Consider the following 16,402-nt stretch of genomic DNA (forward strand, 5'->3'; position numbering starts at 1 on the left):
AGACGCAAGAGGGAGGGGATATGGGGATATATGTATACATATAGCTGATTCACTTTGTTGTACAGCAGACACTAATTCACTTTGTTGTACAGCAGAAACTAACACACCATTGTAAAGCAATTATACTCCAATAAAGATGTTAAAAAAGAAAAAAAGAAGGTGTCTAGCGACAACACCTCACCTAGTTATGATTATAATGGGCATTTTGACTGGAGAGGCCGTAGAACAGACAATATGTGTTGGTTCACCACTGTATTACCAGTACCTACAGTACAGAGTCTGAATGACCAAAAAGCAAGCAGATAGGAACCAGATAGCTGAAAATACAGACCTTGCAGCCTTCCTTAGGGCATACTGTGTAGAGGACCCACCTCAGAGGTTTATGTTGACGGACTGGGGCGATGGATGGGCTATGTGAGGGTTCCCAGTCTGTCCTCCTACGGAGGAAGTGGTTACTCACCCAGGATACGAGTTCTCCAGGGCCTGTCAGAGCATTTGGGCAGAAGTTATTAAGAAAACATTTGGAGCTGTTTATCTTCCCCTGTATTTGAAGATCAGCCTGGTAGCAAATATCACGGGTCTATAGAGGCAGTTCTGTTTTGATTTGCTAATTTAACAAATGACTTCGGTCCAATATAAGGTCTGTCACTACAGCTTCCACTGAATCTGTTAAGGCCTCGGATTATACTTGCTCTTTTATGTTGTGAAAGCATGTTTTTAATGGCAGTTTGTCCCCGTCTGCTGTGCTCACAATCCCTCAATAGGACAGTGAAATAAATGAGCCAGAGTATCATCAGAGAACCCAAACCCCTGTCTCCTGACTTCCCTTTTAGATCTTTCTAGAAAACAGAAGTGAGAGGAAGAAGGAGAATAAAAAGAGCCTGAGCCACATTTCTAGCCAGAAGCTAAGGTTGGATTGAGGACAGATGGTTGGTGGGTCAGCAGTAACCATGTTTGTCTCTAAGGTCTGAGCGTCTTCAATGGAGGGCAAGATCATTTCAGTCAAACGTGTTATAGGTTAATTATTGTATGGTTTATCTTAAAGTGTTAGAAGAATACGTACTGTGACTTCACGGGTATTATCACTCAGGATGAGGTCAGAATAGTTCAAATGTTAAAAACGAGCTGACATTAGACGACAGTCGGTCAATAATGGAGCAGCCGTGCACAGCCAGGCCAAGCTGGTAGGGAGGAGAGCTCACATTTATTGAGTTATTAAGTGTTGGGAACTGTTCTTAGTGTCTTGCATTGTTTAGTTCATTGAATCCTCCCAGCAGCTCAGGGAATTGGGCACTGCTGAGGCTTAGGGAGGTTAAACATGGCCATTAAGTGGCCGAGCCAGGGTTTGAACCCAGGCGGTCCCACCCAAGAGTGAGCTCTAATCGCTGCACTCTGCTGCCTCTCAGAAAGGAAGTAAAATAAGAGCACAGACAACAAAAGCAAAGCTCCTTTTGCCCTTGCAACCTGAGAGCCAACCCCACACATCAGTGCACCGAGAGAACCCAACTGGACCTCTGTTTTCATGTCTCTAAAGTGGGATAGAGTGTAGGCAGAGGCATCTTCAGAAGCGATGTGTGTTGGTCCAGATTTGCCACGTGACCATGAGCCGGCCTCTCCGCCTCTCTGGAGGTTTGGTGTCTATGAGCTCTCTCCCCAGTGTCACCCATGGCTCTGCTCCGAGGAGTCCAGCCCTTGCCTGGTTTGAGGCAGAGCCCCCGGATGCCTGGTGGAGTCTGATGCTGGGCAGACTTCATGGCAGCATCAGGGCCCAAGGATGCCCACCTTCCCCAGCCCCAGGTTGAGTGGAGCCTTGCCTGGCAGGCTGGGCTGTTGGGGCCAAATCCCAACAGCACTGGAATATCCCTGAACAATTTGAGCAAGAGGGTGACAGGATCAGACTGGATTTGAGAGGGTCCCTCTGGCCGCTGGGTGAATAGATCGGAGGGCAGTCGGGGGGAATGGGAGCCAATAGGAAGCAAGTGTTACAGACGTCCAGGCAAGAGATGGCTTGGACCACAAGGCTGTCATAGAGATGCCAGCGGAGTCGGGGAAGATTTGAAGGTGAATTTGGGAGAGGTTTAATGTTCAAGCAGCGGCTGGCTGTGCAGAAGATGCTCGGGTTTCCAGCTTGCTGCCTGGGAGGATGGAGGCACCCTTTACCCGGCGGGAGGCTTGGCTGGGAATCCTTTCCTCCTTCACAGCACGTTCTAGGAAAGGCCTGCTGTATACCTGCTTTTCCTTGATAAGGAGGAGGAATGGTCTCGGGGCACAGTTAACTGCTCCTTGCCTCACCACTACTGGCCACCCTTCACAGGGCCTAATGGGCTCCTGCTGGGGCCTAATGTGGCCATTCCTCATGGAGGGAGAGCAGGGCTCTGCTCCCTGTCTGAGGACACGCACAGCTCTGGAGGGAGGGGAGCCGGGCTCAGTGAGACTGTCCACGCCGTCACTTTCTCGAGCATGGTTCTGAGCTCCCTCAGCAGGTGCGGCGTTCCTGACCTTTGGGCCAGGGGACAGCTCCTTAGAGGAGGGAACTGGTGGCCCCAGCAGGAGGGGAGGCTCTCGCATGCCTTTGTACACCTCCGTGGTATATGGCTTGTTGCAAAGTACTTGTTTGCTCTCATAGTTTGAAAGAAAAGAACAAAGTAAATCTTGAAAAAGAGGAAGAAAGAGGAGTGGCCAGAAGGGTGTGCAGTTGGATGGCAGAGCGGGTTGTGGCTCAGCTTGGATCAGGGCTGTGCCTCTGCAGACAAGTGCACAGCTCCAAGCCCTCACCACTCTCTCACACACACACACTCACACACTCACACTCACACACTCACAGTCACACACACTAACACACTCACACACACTCACACACACACACACGCAGCAAGAGCCCAGGCAGGAACAGGCTGCTCATCTTTCTAGCCTCTTCGCCAATGTGTGGACCAGGGGACGCCCGTCCTGCTCCAGGCAGACCCTTGTTTCCTGGGCTTCAGGTGTTCTGGAGAGAGGTGTCCATGGTCTGGCTCCTATGATAGTCAGGAAGGAGCTCCAAGAAGGGCCTCTACTTGCACTGCAACCTAAGGCTCAGTTTCTCCTCTCCTGATGTACCCACCCTGGCCATGCTTCCCCCTGCCTGAACTAGACCTGAGGCGAGGGCCCTGCACCTGCCCACCGAAGGCCTGGGCTGGAGTTGGCAGGGCCACTCCAGAGGATGGAGGTTCCCTCCTCGCCGCCCCTCCTCCATCTGTCCATCCATCCATCCATCCATCATTCCCAGCGGGCAGGAATCAGTATTTGATAAGAATTTAATAAGACAAGATGCCTGAATTTTTAGCATGAAGAGAAGTTTTGTGAGAAGTTGTCTGGGACCACATTGCCAAAGGCAGGAGGGAGCCATTGAAGGTTCTTGAGTAGGAGGGGGACGTGGCCCAATTTCTGTGGTAGAACAATCAATCACTCTGCTGTGTGGAGAGGGAGGCTGGGAGCAGGGAGCAGAGCAAGGAGGCTGTTGTGATGGGGCCAGAGCATCCTCTGTGAGGAAGGTTTAGAAGGCAGAGAAAGGAGGGTTCTTCTGCTCCAGGTCAGCTTATGTCACATGCCAGGCTCTTTGCTGCCTCGGTGCCTTTGCACATGCTGCTTCCTGCCTGGAACACTTCCCCTCCTATCACAAGGCTCCTTCTCCTCCTTCTGGTCTCAGCCTCAGAGATGCCTTCCCTGACCTATCTAAACAGCCCCCCTCCTTGTTACTCTCTATGAGAGCACATCCTTTTCCTTCACGTGTCACAATTTATGATCATATATTAGCTTTTCCCTTTTTGAGGACAGGGACCATATCTGCTTTATTCACCGGCGTTTTACCCACTGCCTGGCTCTGTGCCAGGCATAAAGCAGGCAATCAATAAATACTTACTGAGTGAATGTATTATTTAATCAATTAATGACAATGCCTACATAATAGTCATAGTTATATAGATATGAGAGTATCACACCTGAATAAGCTTTCTACATATTGATCCTCACAGCATCTGCCAAGAAAATGAGAATAGGAATCATTATTCCAGAGTAGCCTAGGTGGAAACTGATACCCTGAGCTGTGTCTTGTCCATGATCTGGCTGGCGGCAGGGCTCGGGCGAGGGGCTAGAATGCACATCCCAGACTCTGTCTGCCACGTCATTGCATCCCTTCTTCAGGCCCAGAGGACACGACCACCTTGAGGACTGACGCTGCTGCGCAACCAGGCCAGTCCAGACTGCCAGACTGATCACAGTGAACATCTCTTGCCCTCATAGTAATTATTTGTGCCTTCCTTCAGCATCCCAGCCTACCTCGTGTCTAAGGGAGACAAGTCTGTCTTGAACAGCACATGTAAAGGTACTGAGGCAGCAAAGAGCTTGGAATGTTCAAGGAACTAGTAGGAGAACGGACTGGCTGGAGTGAGGGCAGGAAGGAGGTCCGTGCCTCGTCCTATTCACTTCTGGGTCCTCATGGAAGCACAGAGCACTCATTAACGGCTCATGGCATTAGTAGGGCGCCTGGCCTGTTCGCTTGTTGGACAGGGAGCTCTAACCCTCTCTCTCCTCTGCTCTGACCCCAGCGCCTACACAGAGCCCTATAAGGTCTGTCCCATCTCGGCGGTGGCCCCCAAGGAGGACCTCACGTCGGATGAAGAGCGGGGAAGCTCGGAGGAGGAGGACAGTGCTTCAGGAGACCCCAGCCTCACCCACAAGGTAGGGCTCCCCACCCCAGGCAGGGGGCCGGCGGGATGTGGGCGTCAGAGGTGTGAAGGCGGAGAGAGGGTCCACTCCTGCCCTTCTCCGTGCGGAGGGAGCTGTTTTCAAACAGCTGACCCCAAGCTGGATGCAGAGGCTGAGTCACAGGGCGGCTGGGGCTGCGGCCTGAAGACACATGGCAGACACGGGGGCGCTGATGCTGCAGGGGTGACTGCTGACATCCTCCTGGGTCCCAGGAAGCCTGGGGATGAAGTGGAATAGAGCTGCCTGATTTGAATCCAGACAGGGCTGGATTCCAATGACCTTGGTGCCCTGGGCAGCCTCACTTACCTCATCTGTGAAGTGGGAATCATGAGGGTAAGATGAGTTAAGGGTTATGAGCAAGTTTCGTGAAGTGAAAACTTCAGAATGAGAGCTGGTGTCCCCGTTGCCTGCAGTGCTGCTGAGGGGGGCAGGGCTGAGAGGAGGGCTGTCACTTCTCTGGAGGCGGATGGCGAGTTGGGGCCCAAGTCACAGCGGAGGCCCAGACCTTCGCACTGGGCGTCGGGCATAGGGTGTGGGGTGGTTACCTCTGCTCGGCCGATCTCGTCCTTCCATGCCCCTTCCAGAAGGCACGGGCTGTCTCCCGTGTTTCCCGTTTGCAGAAACTGTCAGAGCGGAAGAACTTGCCCAGGGCCACATGGCTGTTACTAGTGTCACCCAGGAGACATCACAAGGTGCTGGGGGCCAGGAATTTAGACCAGGGGGACACCCCAGCTGCACGGAAGGTTGAGACCAGCCTGAAGTTCTCCCCCTCCCCCATCTCGCGGGCCCGCTCCCGTCTGCCATCTGCCAAGGAGGAGCCGGGGCGGCAGAGGAAGTGCCCTCGGGCCCCTGTTCCTGTCTGTCTCCCACTCTGGGCATCTTTCCCTCCCAGCCTAGGTGAGGCGGGCCCCTCTGATTACAGACTCTTCCTGTGGGAGCACTTGGTACAGGTGCCTGGCCCCTACCAAGCATTTTATAAATGGGCATGTCTTTGATTTTGTTTCATACACTCGATTTCTTTTAAAAATTCACTCTCCTGTCTGCCCATGTGCCCAGTGCTGTGGGAGCGGTGAAGGGGGCTTTCCCACCGGCTCGTCCGCACCCCCTTCCCCTTCCCTCTCTAGACAGCGAGCTGTCTGCTGGGCACTCCGAGCTTCCTCGTCTGCTCTTTCACTCCTTACAACCACTTTGAAGCCGGTACCGTTGTCTTGTTTTGCAGTCGAGCACACAGAGGTTCAGAGAGGTTAAGTAACTTGCCCAAGGCCACACTGCTAGTGGTTGAAGGGGTTGGACTTGAAAACAGGTCTGACTCCAAACCCAGTCTTGTTTGTTTGTTTTTCCGCTGCAATCCCGGTGGCCTCCTCTTATCTCTCCACTTCTTCCCCTCACCCAAGAAGAGGCTGTTGGCTCCTGGAGTGGGGAGAGGGTGACAAGGGAGGCAAGCTTTGAGTGAGTGGTGCCCATTTAGAGATGATTTTGGCTTTTCTGGGCATCCCTGGGGTCATGGAGCCTGGGAGCAGAAAGACATAGCTTGTCATCGGGGATTTGGTCCTTTCTCTGAAGCTGGGAGCTGGGGCTGGATCCCAGGCCCAGAAGAGTTGAAGGGCTGAGAGGGCAGTGGGGCCCATGTGCAACTTTCTGTACCTCGTGATGATTTCCCAGCAGTCACTGAGTTCTCTGTTAAACCTTCCTCTGGGACCACCTGCATCTCCCCCTCCAGCTGTGTTACCACTGGCTGGTCACTTCCCATCCTGAGAAGGACGGTCCTGTCATCCTGAGAGCACAGAGGGAGAAGTGTGGGTCCAGACTCCCCACGGCAGGTCAGTCCACTCGGGAGCCCAGCCTCTTCAGCTGCCGAGCGGACTGACTGCCACCCCCCACCCCCCGCCATGCTCTCTTCCTCCTTATGAGGCCTTCATGGTGTAGCAGAGGTAAAATGGCCTTTAGAAATCAGGTTCTCATTGCCCGAGGTGTGCTCTGCTAGATGATCCTCATAACATATGAAATCATCACGGGTGAGGGTTAAGTGCCCTGGGACACTCATTCCTGGTCCTTGTGCCCTTATGGAGGTAACTGGTATGCAGTTTGGTGTGTATCCTTCCAGAACTTTTTCCCTGTGTTCACCTACATACATCATCATTATGCGTGGGAAATGGATGGTATTGTTTGTGGAGTTGTGATTTTTTTTTTCTTCGGTAAACCACATCAAACTATAAGAAACGGGGGTGGAGGGGTAACTTGGTTGGGTTCATTTACTAGTACCTTAGAGATCTTCCCACATTGGCACAGGGAGCTCTAACTTAATTTTTTCCTGCCGTATAGTATTCCAGTGTCTGGATGTGCTGTCATTTATTTTGCCCTCCCCCTGCTGAGGGACATTTACAATGTCTCTTTTTTTTTGCTCAGTGGACAGCACTGCAGGGCACCTGTTCATACCCCTCCTTACACACACGTTTTTGCGGAGGGTGGATCCCAGGAGGGGGTGGATCCGAGAGCACTTGCAGTTTCACTCAGTCTTCATACCTGCCGCTAAATCCCCTGCCCCAGTCTGTTACAGACACTCCCTGGCAGCCCTCAGGGTGGAAGGGCTCCCAGATCACTGGGAGCTTTCCAGACTGAGCAATCTTTCCTGGCTCCTTTTTGCTGCAGACGGTTTGGTGGGGCAGGGGTGGGGTGGAGGAGCATTTACTCCGTATTCTTTTGTGTTCAATTCTCTCTGAAAATTCTGTTTCTCTAAAAGGCAGACCTCGCCTCCGTCTTGTCCTGGGGGAAGTGGGACCCAGATTACCATCTCCAACCGTCTCAGAGGGGCAGACCTGGACCAAGTGTGCGTGATCATAGAATTGCCTCCCCGGGGCCTTGGGAGGCGTGTTTGGGGGTGTGGTGGTGAGCCCCACCCTTCTTACAGTGTGATATGGTTTATGTAACAATAAATAAAAAGTGGTGAGCCCCACCCTTCCCAGATGTTTTGGGGTGACCGAGTCAGGAGGGGAGAGGATTTTGGAGCAGGACAGGATACTGAGCCCAGCTGGTCCACCCACCTGTCTGACCTCTCTCTCTCCCACTCACAGATGTACAAAGGGTGTGGGTTGAAGGAAAGAGGGGGCAAAAAAGAATCAAGAGGGACCTAAAAATAGATCTAGCAATGAAAGGAGACATTCAAAGGCGGGCTGTCGAGTTGCCCCTCCCCGACAATGCGCCTGGTTTTCAGGCTAATGGGGACTTTTCAGGCGAGATACCAGCTCCCCTGAGACCAGCCCAGGAGTTGGCGGCCCCTCCCGGCTACCTCCTCCCTGGCCGGGCTCCCGCTGTCACCATGGACGTTGTTTCCTGGCCGGGTCCACCCCTGAGCCCAGCCCTGTCCCCTGGAGCAGACCCATCCTGCCTTCACGCCCTCCCTGGTCCCCGCCCACTCAGGACGTCCCCTCCCTGGCTGCACCCACGGTCCCAGCGACCTGGCCCGGGCCTCCTTGCTGACCTCGTGCCCCTAGCCTTGCACCTGTGGCCTTGCCTGACAATCTCTGGGGTTAAAGGATCTGCGTGGGGAATTCCCTGGCGGTCCACTGGTTAGGACTCTGTGCTTTCACTGCCAAGGGTGAAGGTTCGGTCCCTGGTCAGGGAACTAAGATTCCGCAAGCTGCGTGGCGCAGCCAAAAACCAAACCAAACCAAAAAAAAGGATCCACTTGAACCCTGGTCATTTCCACTGGGCGAGTCCCCAGCCTGTGTTAAATGTCACACTGCGCCTTCTCCATGCTGGAGACCCTGATACCCCCCCTTCCGGCTGCGCGTTGGCTGCACTGCAGACACGCACTCCTCCGGGCCTCGGGGAGGCCATTCCAAACCTGCTGCAGCTTCCTCTCCTGCAGCCTGTTCTCCTTCCCAGAAAACACTCTCCTGTCGATGTGAACTCCCTCCCATCTGCACCTCTTCTCTCTGTGTCCTCACCCAGTTTCACCCGTTCCTCCTCCTCTTCAACAGAATTTTATTTATTTACTGAGTACTTACTGAGCACCTACTATGTGCCAGGCACCCTTCTAAGGGCTGAAGATACAGCAGCCACAAGTCAGACCAGGTGTCTGCTGGCTCTGCTAGAGTCTACATTCTAGAAGGGGATGAACAGTCATCCAGAAAACTCCCAAGGTGGGTTTAGGTGGTGAAAGTGCTATTAACAACGAACAAACAAAACAAACCACTGTGGCGAAGGACAGAGCACTGGGGGTGAGGAGAGGGAGGAAACTTAGACAGGGAGGCTGGAGAAGGCTGTTGGGTTTTTTTTTTTAATTAATTTTATTTATTTATTTTCGGCTGTGTTGGGTCTTCGTTTCTGTGTGAGGGCTTTCTCTAGTTGCGGCAAGCGGGGGCCACTCTTCATCACAGTGCGCGGGCCTCTCACTGTCGCGGCCTCTCTTGTTGCAGAGCACAGGCTCCAGACGCGCAGGCTCAGTAGTTGTGGCTCACAGGCCTAGTTGCTCCGCGGCATGTGGGATCTTCCCAGACCAGGGCTCGAACCCACGTCCCCCGCGTTGGCAGGCAGACTCTCAACCACTGCGCCACCAGGGAAGCCCTTTTTTTTCCATTTTTAAAAATTTCGTGAATATACACGTAACATAAAATCTTCCATCTTGACCATTTTTAAGTATACAGTTCAGTGGCCTTAAGAACATTCACGTTGGGACTTTCCTGGTAGCGCAATGGTTAAGAATCTGCCTGCCAACGCAGGGGACACGGGTTCGATCCCTGGTCCAGGAAGATCTCACATGCCATGGAGCAACTAAGCCCATGTCCCACAACTACTGAGCCCGCATGCCACAACTGCTGAAGCCCTTCCACCTAGAGCCCCTGCTCCACAACAAGAGAAGCCACCGCAATGAGAAACCCGCGCACCACAAAGAAGAGTAGCCCCCGCTTGCCGCAATTAGAGAAAGCCCGTACGCAGCAACGAAGACCCAACAGATCCAAATAAATAAATAAATAAATTGAGAAAAAAAACAGAGAGAACAGTAAACTTACATTAAAAAAAAGAAAAACAAAACATTCACCTTATTGTGCAACCATCCTCACCACCCATCTCCAGAACCTTTTCATCTTCCCAAACTGAAGCTCAGTATCCCTTAGACAGCAGCTCCCCACTACAGTCCTCCCGGCACCCACCGTTCTGCTGTCTGCTTCTGTGATTTTGACTACTCTCACATGCGTGGAATCATACAGTATTTGTCTTTTTGTGTCTGGCTTATTTCACTTAGCAGAACGTCCTCAAGGTTCATCCATGTTGTCCCAGGTGTCAGGATTTCCTTCCTTTTTAAAGCTGAATAATATTCCATTATGTGTGCGTATCACATTTTTTTTTTTAAATATACAGTTTTATTCCCAGTCTCTACCCTTTCCCAAATGATGTTAGTTCTGTATCCACCAGGATTCTTTTTTTTTTTTTTAATTATCATTTATTTATTTATTTATTTTTGGCTGTGTTGGGTCTTCGTTTCTGTGCGAGGGCTCTCTCCAGTTGTGGCAAGCGGGGGCCACTCTTCATCGCGGTGCGCGGGCCTCTCACCATCGTGGCCTCTCTTGTTGCGGAGCACAGGCTCCAGACGCGCAGGCTCAGTAATTGTGGCTCACGGACCCAGTTGCTCCGCGGCATGTGGGATCCTCCCAGACCAGGGCTCGAACCCGTGTCCCCCGCATCGGCAGGCAGATTCTCAACCACTGCGCCACCAGGGAAGCCCCGTATCACATGTTGTTTTTCAGTTCATCCATCGATGGATGCTTGGGTTGCCTCCACTTTTCCACTATTATGAATCAGGCTGCTGTGAACATGCGTGTACAGATATCTCTTTAAGACATTGCTTTCAATTCTTTTGTATATGTACCCAGTAGTAGAATTGCTAGATCACATAGTCATTCTATTTTTAATTTGGGGGGGAACTGCCATACCATTTTACAGCTGCCCCATTTGACTTTCCCTCCAGAGATGCAGGCGGGTTCCAGTTTCCCAGAGAAGGCCTTTGTGATGAGGAGGCACCCTTCGAGCAGGGAGCTGAACGTTGTGAGGGAGGAGGAAACGGGAAGGTCTAGGGACAGAGCATTCCGGGCCGGGGGCAACAGCGCAAAGGCGGGGCGGGAGGTGGGAATGAGCCTATACAGCCGAGGTCAGCGTGGGGGAGCAGAGGAGAAGGGGGTGGGCTGGACGGGTTCTGCAGGACTTGGCTCCGCCCACAGGCATGCTCCTCCCTGCTCTCCTGCCCCCGCTGCTGCAGTCATTCGCCCTGCACACTGTCCACCTCAGATCCCAAGCCTCCGCTCTGGTGGTCTCCCCGCCCTGGGAGCTGCCTCGGCTTCTCTGGCTCCGTTCTCTCCTTGTCCTCTCCCTACTCCCCTGACCATCCTCTCTGCCCACGCCTCCACGTGAGGCGTTGACGTCCCGGGGCCTGGGTTCCTCCAGCCCCGCTGTCCTCCTGTGTCCTCTGCTCAGGCAGCCCCTTCCGGGCCAGCGGCCAGCCCTCCTCAGGTGTGTTCCCGGAGCCGACCTTCTGCCCCACCCCTCCCTGCGACCCCGCACTCCATCTGCCAGCTGCTTTTTGGGGCCCTTCTTGGAAGCCCTGCAGACACCTCAAACTGGACACATCCCAAGCTGAACTCGCCATTCTCCCATGCCCCCCACCACCCGCCCGCCCGCCACCCGCCTGCTTCTCCACTTGAGTTTGCTATTCTGGCGGTTGGCACCAGATTTGAAAGATTTTAAATCCCTGGCATTTCATCTTCTGTTGCCATGTCTTAATTATGGATCAAATGAAATTCAGCCTCGAAGGCTACAGAACGAGTCAGTCTGTTCTGTAAACCCACCCCAGGGCCTTTGCACTTGCACTTGCTTCCAGTCTAGATACTCTTCCTGCCCTTTGCACTGCTGGCTGCAGGTCTCAGATGAGATGTCACCTCCTCAGAGAGGCCTCCCCTGCTCACCCTGCTCATTCCTGTCATTTCCTTCCTCATGCTTATCTCAAGCTGTGATTATGTTCTTTATTTTTCTGCTTACTTGCATATTGTTTGCCTTCCCCTCTCAGAGTAGCTCCAGGAAGGCAGAGACCATGATTGTCCTATTCACAGTTACGTCCCTGCTGCCTGGCACATAAAATAGTATTGAGTAAATATCCTCCAAAAAACGAATAAGTAAGTGAATGCATTAGACTCAGTTCCTGCGTTTAAGTGAGGAAAACAAACTTCGATGAATGACAGTTTAATAAACAAAAACACTGGTTTGGTCCTGTACAATTTACAGTGCACAGCGAGGGATGGAGTCGGGAGCCAAGCCTGCCTCTCACCGGCCCCACAGCAACCATGCAGAGGGCACAGCAATTCAGCAGAGTAACGCAGAGACATTTTCAGGCCTTGCTGAGCGGAGGAGGAGCAGGGTGCAGACTCTCAGAACCCGAAGCGGAAGGGAGAGAACAGGAGCTCAGAGGTCCGGGAGGCATCCTGGGTACCCGCCTGTCTCACACCCCTTGTTCAGGGCCCTGGAGGGCTTGCAGGCTGTCAGGAGCCAAGAAGCTGGGGATGGGGGGCCGTTGGGATCCCCTGGTCCCGTGAGAGCTTATTCTGTGGCTGCTTTTCCTCTCTGCCAAGTCTCAGACGTGCCCCTTTGACCAGTTTAGAATTCGGGCCACAGGGTCACACTCGCCCTCACTTTCTCCTTCCCAACTTCGTGACAGTCGTTCTCTGTGCCTGGTCTACAGCCCTGCTGCTCAGAGTTGGACATGTGGACCAGCAACACCCCAGGCCCCCCTACATTTGTCCAATCGGGATCTGCATGTTTACAGGATCTCCCCCCCCCCAGTGGCTCGTATGCTCACTCAGATTTGAACTCTGGTCTGTATGTCAGCCGTCCAGTCTGTATGGAACACCCCAGTGCCCCCAGCTCTCCGAGGTGCGGGAAGAGAAGCTGGTGGGGTGCCTGACCGTGGGGACTTACAGTCAGGCTGGAGAATGAGACAGCTCCTTATGTGATAATCTCTAAACTTTACATTTTATACACTTTAATGAGGGTTACGTCTCACAGTTTTTTACAAGACAAAGGCTGCTCGTGAGATGGAACAATTATGGGGCAGCCATGGCGGCCTCAGCTTTGTGAGCTAAACCCTGAGCAGTGTGACTATCCCAAGTCTTAGAAGTCAGGACAATCAGGGAGGTTTCCAGGAGGAGGTGAGGCATAAGTGCTCTGTGAAGGAGAGTGGGACGTGACTAAGTAGAAAGGAGAGAGAGGGTACATAGGAGGCCAAGGCAGACAGCACGAAGGCATGGAGGCCAGTCACTGACTGGCTTCTTGACTTGTGGCTGGTCCTTCCCCGAACCGGAGTGAGATGCTGAGGGCAGGAAGGCTGTGTCTCGTACGAGCCGTGTGCCGGCCTTTCCAGTGAGCTGGCCCGGCCACAGTTACCACCACACTCTTAGGCTCCCAGAAGGTGAGAGAGCTGACAGAGGCATTTAGAGGTCACTTCGTTTTATTGTTTTTATTGTGGTAAGAACACTTAACATGAAATCTACCCTCTCAATGTCCATCGAGGGATGGATGGATAAACAAAGTGTGGTCTCCACATACAATGGAATGTTATTCAGCCTTTAAAAGGAAGGAAATCCTGTCACGTGGTACAACATGGACAAACCTGGAGGACATGGTGCTCAGTGAAGCAAGGGAGTCACAGAAGGACAAATACTGCGTGATGCCGCTTACAGGAGAGATCTAAGACAGAGTCATAGGAGCAGGGAGTAGCATGGTGGTTGCCAGGGGCCGGGGGCAGAGGGAATTGGGTGTGGAGTCTGTGATGCACGAGATCCCTTCATCTCACGGGAGGGAAGACTGCAGCTCCTGGAGAGGCCGCTGCTCGCTCGTGGCTGTTTGGCACGTTGGCGGCAGAGTCAGGAGTAGGCGCCAGGTCTCCTGATGCCTCATTCGGGGTGTTCCAAGATAGCGTGCTGTCCTCTATTACAAACTGCATCCGGAACCAAAGATTCTTTGCAACTGAAAGTTTTCTAGAGTATCTGGGCCAAACCCAGACTCACACCAGCCTGTGCTCAGGAACTAGAATAAGGCTGGGTGTCAGCAGGAAGCGAAGCCTACCACTTGGTCCTGGCGGAGGAGGGGGGGAGGGGCTGTGTTTGGTCCCTCCTTCTTACCCCCTTGTCCTGCAGGTGTTGCCTCTCCTTTGCCCTCCTCATCCCTCCTCTGCCACCTGTGGGAACACAGGCGACAGCTGGGATGAAAGATGAGCCATCTCTCCCTGAGCGCCTGTCTGAATTTTCCAGCGGCCGCTGAAGGCCGTGCTGGGAGCCCCGGTCTGCATTCCAAGGGGGAGGTGGCCGCTGTCCGTGCGGGTGGTGCCCCGAGGGGCGTCGGAGACAAGCGTTCTCCTGGGGTCCCTGCTGCCCCGTGAGTCTGGCTCCCTGAGCACGTTCCCTGCTCCAGCTGTGGCCTCGGGAGACCCCAGCAAGGCCCCTCGCTGGGACCCTCAAAGTAGCGAGGACTCATTAGGAATATTTCCCCAGGGCTTGAAACAGCCCTGGACGGCAGCCCCTTCCCTCTTTGCGGATGTGCCCCCCTGCCCCGCTCACGGGATGTGCGGCTGGCAGATGTGGAGCATAGGGGGCCTGCCTTGGCGCTCTGCCTCACTGGGGTTAAGCGTGTGACCTAGAGACACTTATTCGATCACAGGGAAGTTCTGGACACAGGCACCTGTGTGAGCCAAAAAGCCCCGAGGAATGAAGGTACGGTGCCTGGAAAGGGTCTTTAGGCGGAGTCACAGGTGCAGGGTAGGACTTACTTGTGCCTCAGTTTCCCCATCTGTGAAATGGAGGTAATAATAATAGTTCCTCATAGATTTTTTGGGAAGATTCAGTGAGGTAATTCGTGTAAAAAGCTCAGAGCCGGGCTTCCCTGGTGGCGCAGTGGTTGTGAATCTGCCTGCCAATGCAGGGGACACGGGTTCGAGCCCTGGTCTGGGAAGATCCCACATGCCGCGGAGCAACTAGGCCCGTGAGCCACAATTACTGAGCCTGCACGTCTGGAGCCTGTGCGCGTATGTAGCCTGTGCTCCACAACAAGAGAGGCCGCGATAGTGAGAGGCCCGCGCACCGCGATGAAGACTGGCCCCCACTTGCCGCAATTAGAGAAAGCCCTCACACAGAAACGAAGACCCAACACAGCCATAAATAAATAAATAAATAAACCCCACCCCCCCAAAAAAAAAAAAGAATCTGCCTGCCAATGCAGGGGACACGGGTTCGAGCCCTGTTGTGGGAAGATCCCACATGCCGCGGAGCAACTGGGCCCGTGAGCCACAATTAAGAAAAAAAAAAAAAGCTCAGAGCCATATTTAGCACGTACTAAGTGGTCAAGAAACTCTAGCTGTTATATTATTAAGTAGGTATTGTTATTATCCCTCTTTTACCGATGGGGCTCAGAGAAGAGAAATAAATTGTCCAAGACCATAGGTTTAGGAAGGGCTGGAGCCCAGGACTTGAACCCAGGTCTTCTGACCCCAGAGCGCAGGTCTCAGCATCAAGCTGGACGACAAGTTCTTTCTGTAAGTCCTGGGGAGCCACTTGGGAGTGCAAGTGACAGCAGAAGGCAGTCCCCACAACGTTGTGTGGATTGGAGTAGGTCCAAGGCTGCAGCTCTCGTGAGCTAAGAGGGGAGTTCAGCTGAGGGTGGAGGGGCGCTCGGGAGCTTAGGTCCCCACCACCTCAGAGCAGGGCAGTTCTGAGTGGGGACAAGGCCCAGGTGGGTGGAACAGACATAGAAGTAGGTGAAAGTCGTCTGAGGAGGAAGGGAGTCTCCAGGAGGTGAGAGGCTGAGGGTTACGGCGTGGAGGGTGGAGTTCCCAGGTGACCACAGGCCGGGGTACAGGTGTGAACTAGGGAGGGGACACTGAGCCAGGCACCAAGACGTCAGGACATGGGGCTTGGCCCGGAGCTGGCAGAGACGAGGGTAAAAGGAAAGAGGCAGCTGTTGAAAGGCAGAGCAGGTATCAACCCAGGGGGCCTGCAAGCAGGGAGAGAGGTGACAAAACAGGAGCTTTGGAGGTGGTTTCTTCCTCTTCTGCAGGACAGGACGCTGTGGAGAGATGGTGTGGCCCCCGGGGAATACGTAGGGCCATGCTGAGGGCCAGGCCATACAGCCTGGGGCTCATTACCCTCCTTTCACCATAACAGTAACGGTGATTGTTGTTACAATACAGTGGCAGTGATGCCTCCTCTTTAGATCTTCACTGAGAATGAAGAGCTTTTCGGTCCACAGTCCTACACGATCAGTGTGACAGCCTCTAAAACAGTGGTTCTCAAAACCTTTTGGTCTGAGACCCCTCTGTCCTCATAAAAATGGTTGAAGACCCCTAAGAGTTTTTATTTCTATAAGTTATATCTATCCATAGTTACCACATGAGAAAGTAACGCTGAGAAAAACTTAAAACATCTGTCTTTTAATTCATTTAAAAATAACAACAATAGACCATTATATGTTAACATAGATAGCACTTATTATGAAAAATAGTTGTTTTGCAAAATATTTAGCGAGAAGAGTGACCAGGTTTTACATTTTCGCAAACATTGTTAACGTCCGGCTTCATAGGAGACGCCTGGATTCTCCTCGGGTTCCGTCTGTTGAAAATGCT

At 53.0% G+C, this 16,402-nt stretch overlaps 1 protein-coding gene across 1 annotated transcript in view; it reads left to right on the forward strand.

The window, feature by feature from the left end:
• FGD5 (FYVE, RhoGEF and PH domain containing 5) overlaps window positions 1-16,402 on the forward strand; it is a 115,483-nt gene that overhangs the window by 44,528 nt on the left and 54,553 nt on the right. The window contains exon 3 of the mRNA XM_068558152.1: window positions 4,584-4,716. Within this exon, the coding sequence (XP_068414253.1) occupies window positions 4,584-4,716 (133 nt within the window). The remainder of the gene's footprint in view (window positions 1-4,583; window positions 4,717-16,402) is intronic.

The sequence above is a fragment of the Eschrichtius robustus genome, chromosome 12 (assembly GCF_028021215.1).
Source record: "Eschrichtius robustus isolate mEscRob2 chromosome 12, mEscRob2.pri, whole genome shotgun sequence".
Classification (NCBI taxonomy): Eukaryota; Metazoa; Chordata; class Mammalia; order Artiodactyla; family Eschrichtiidae; genus Eschrichtius; species Eschrichtius robustus.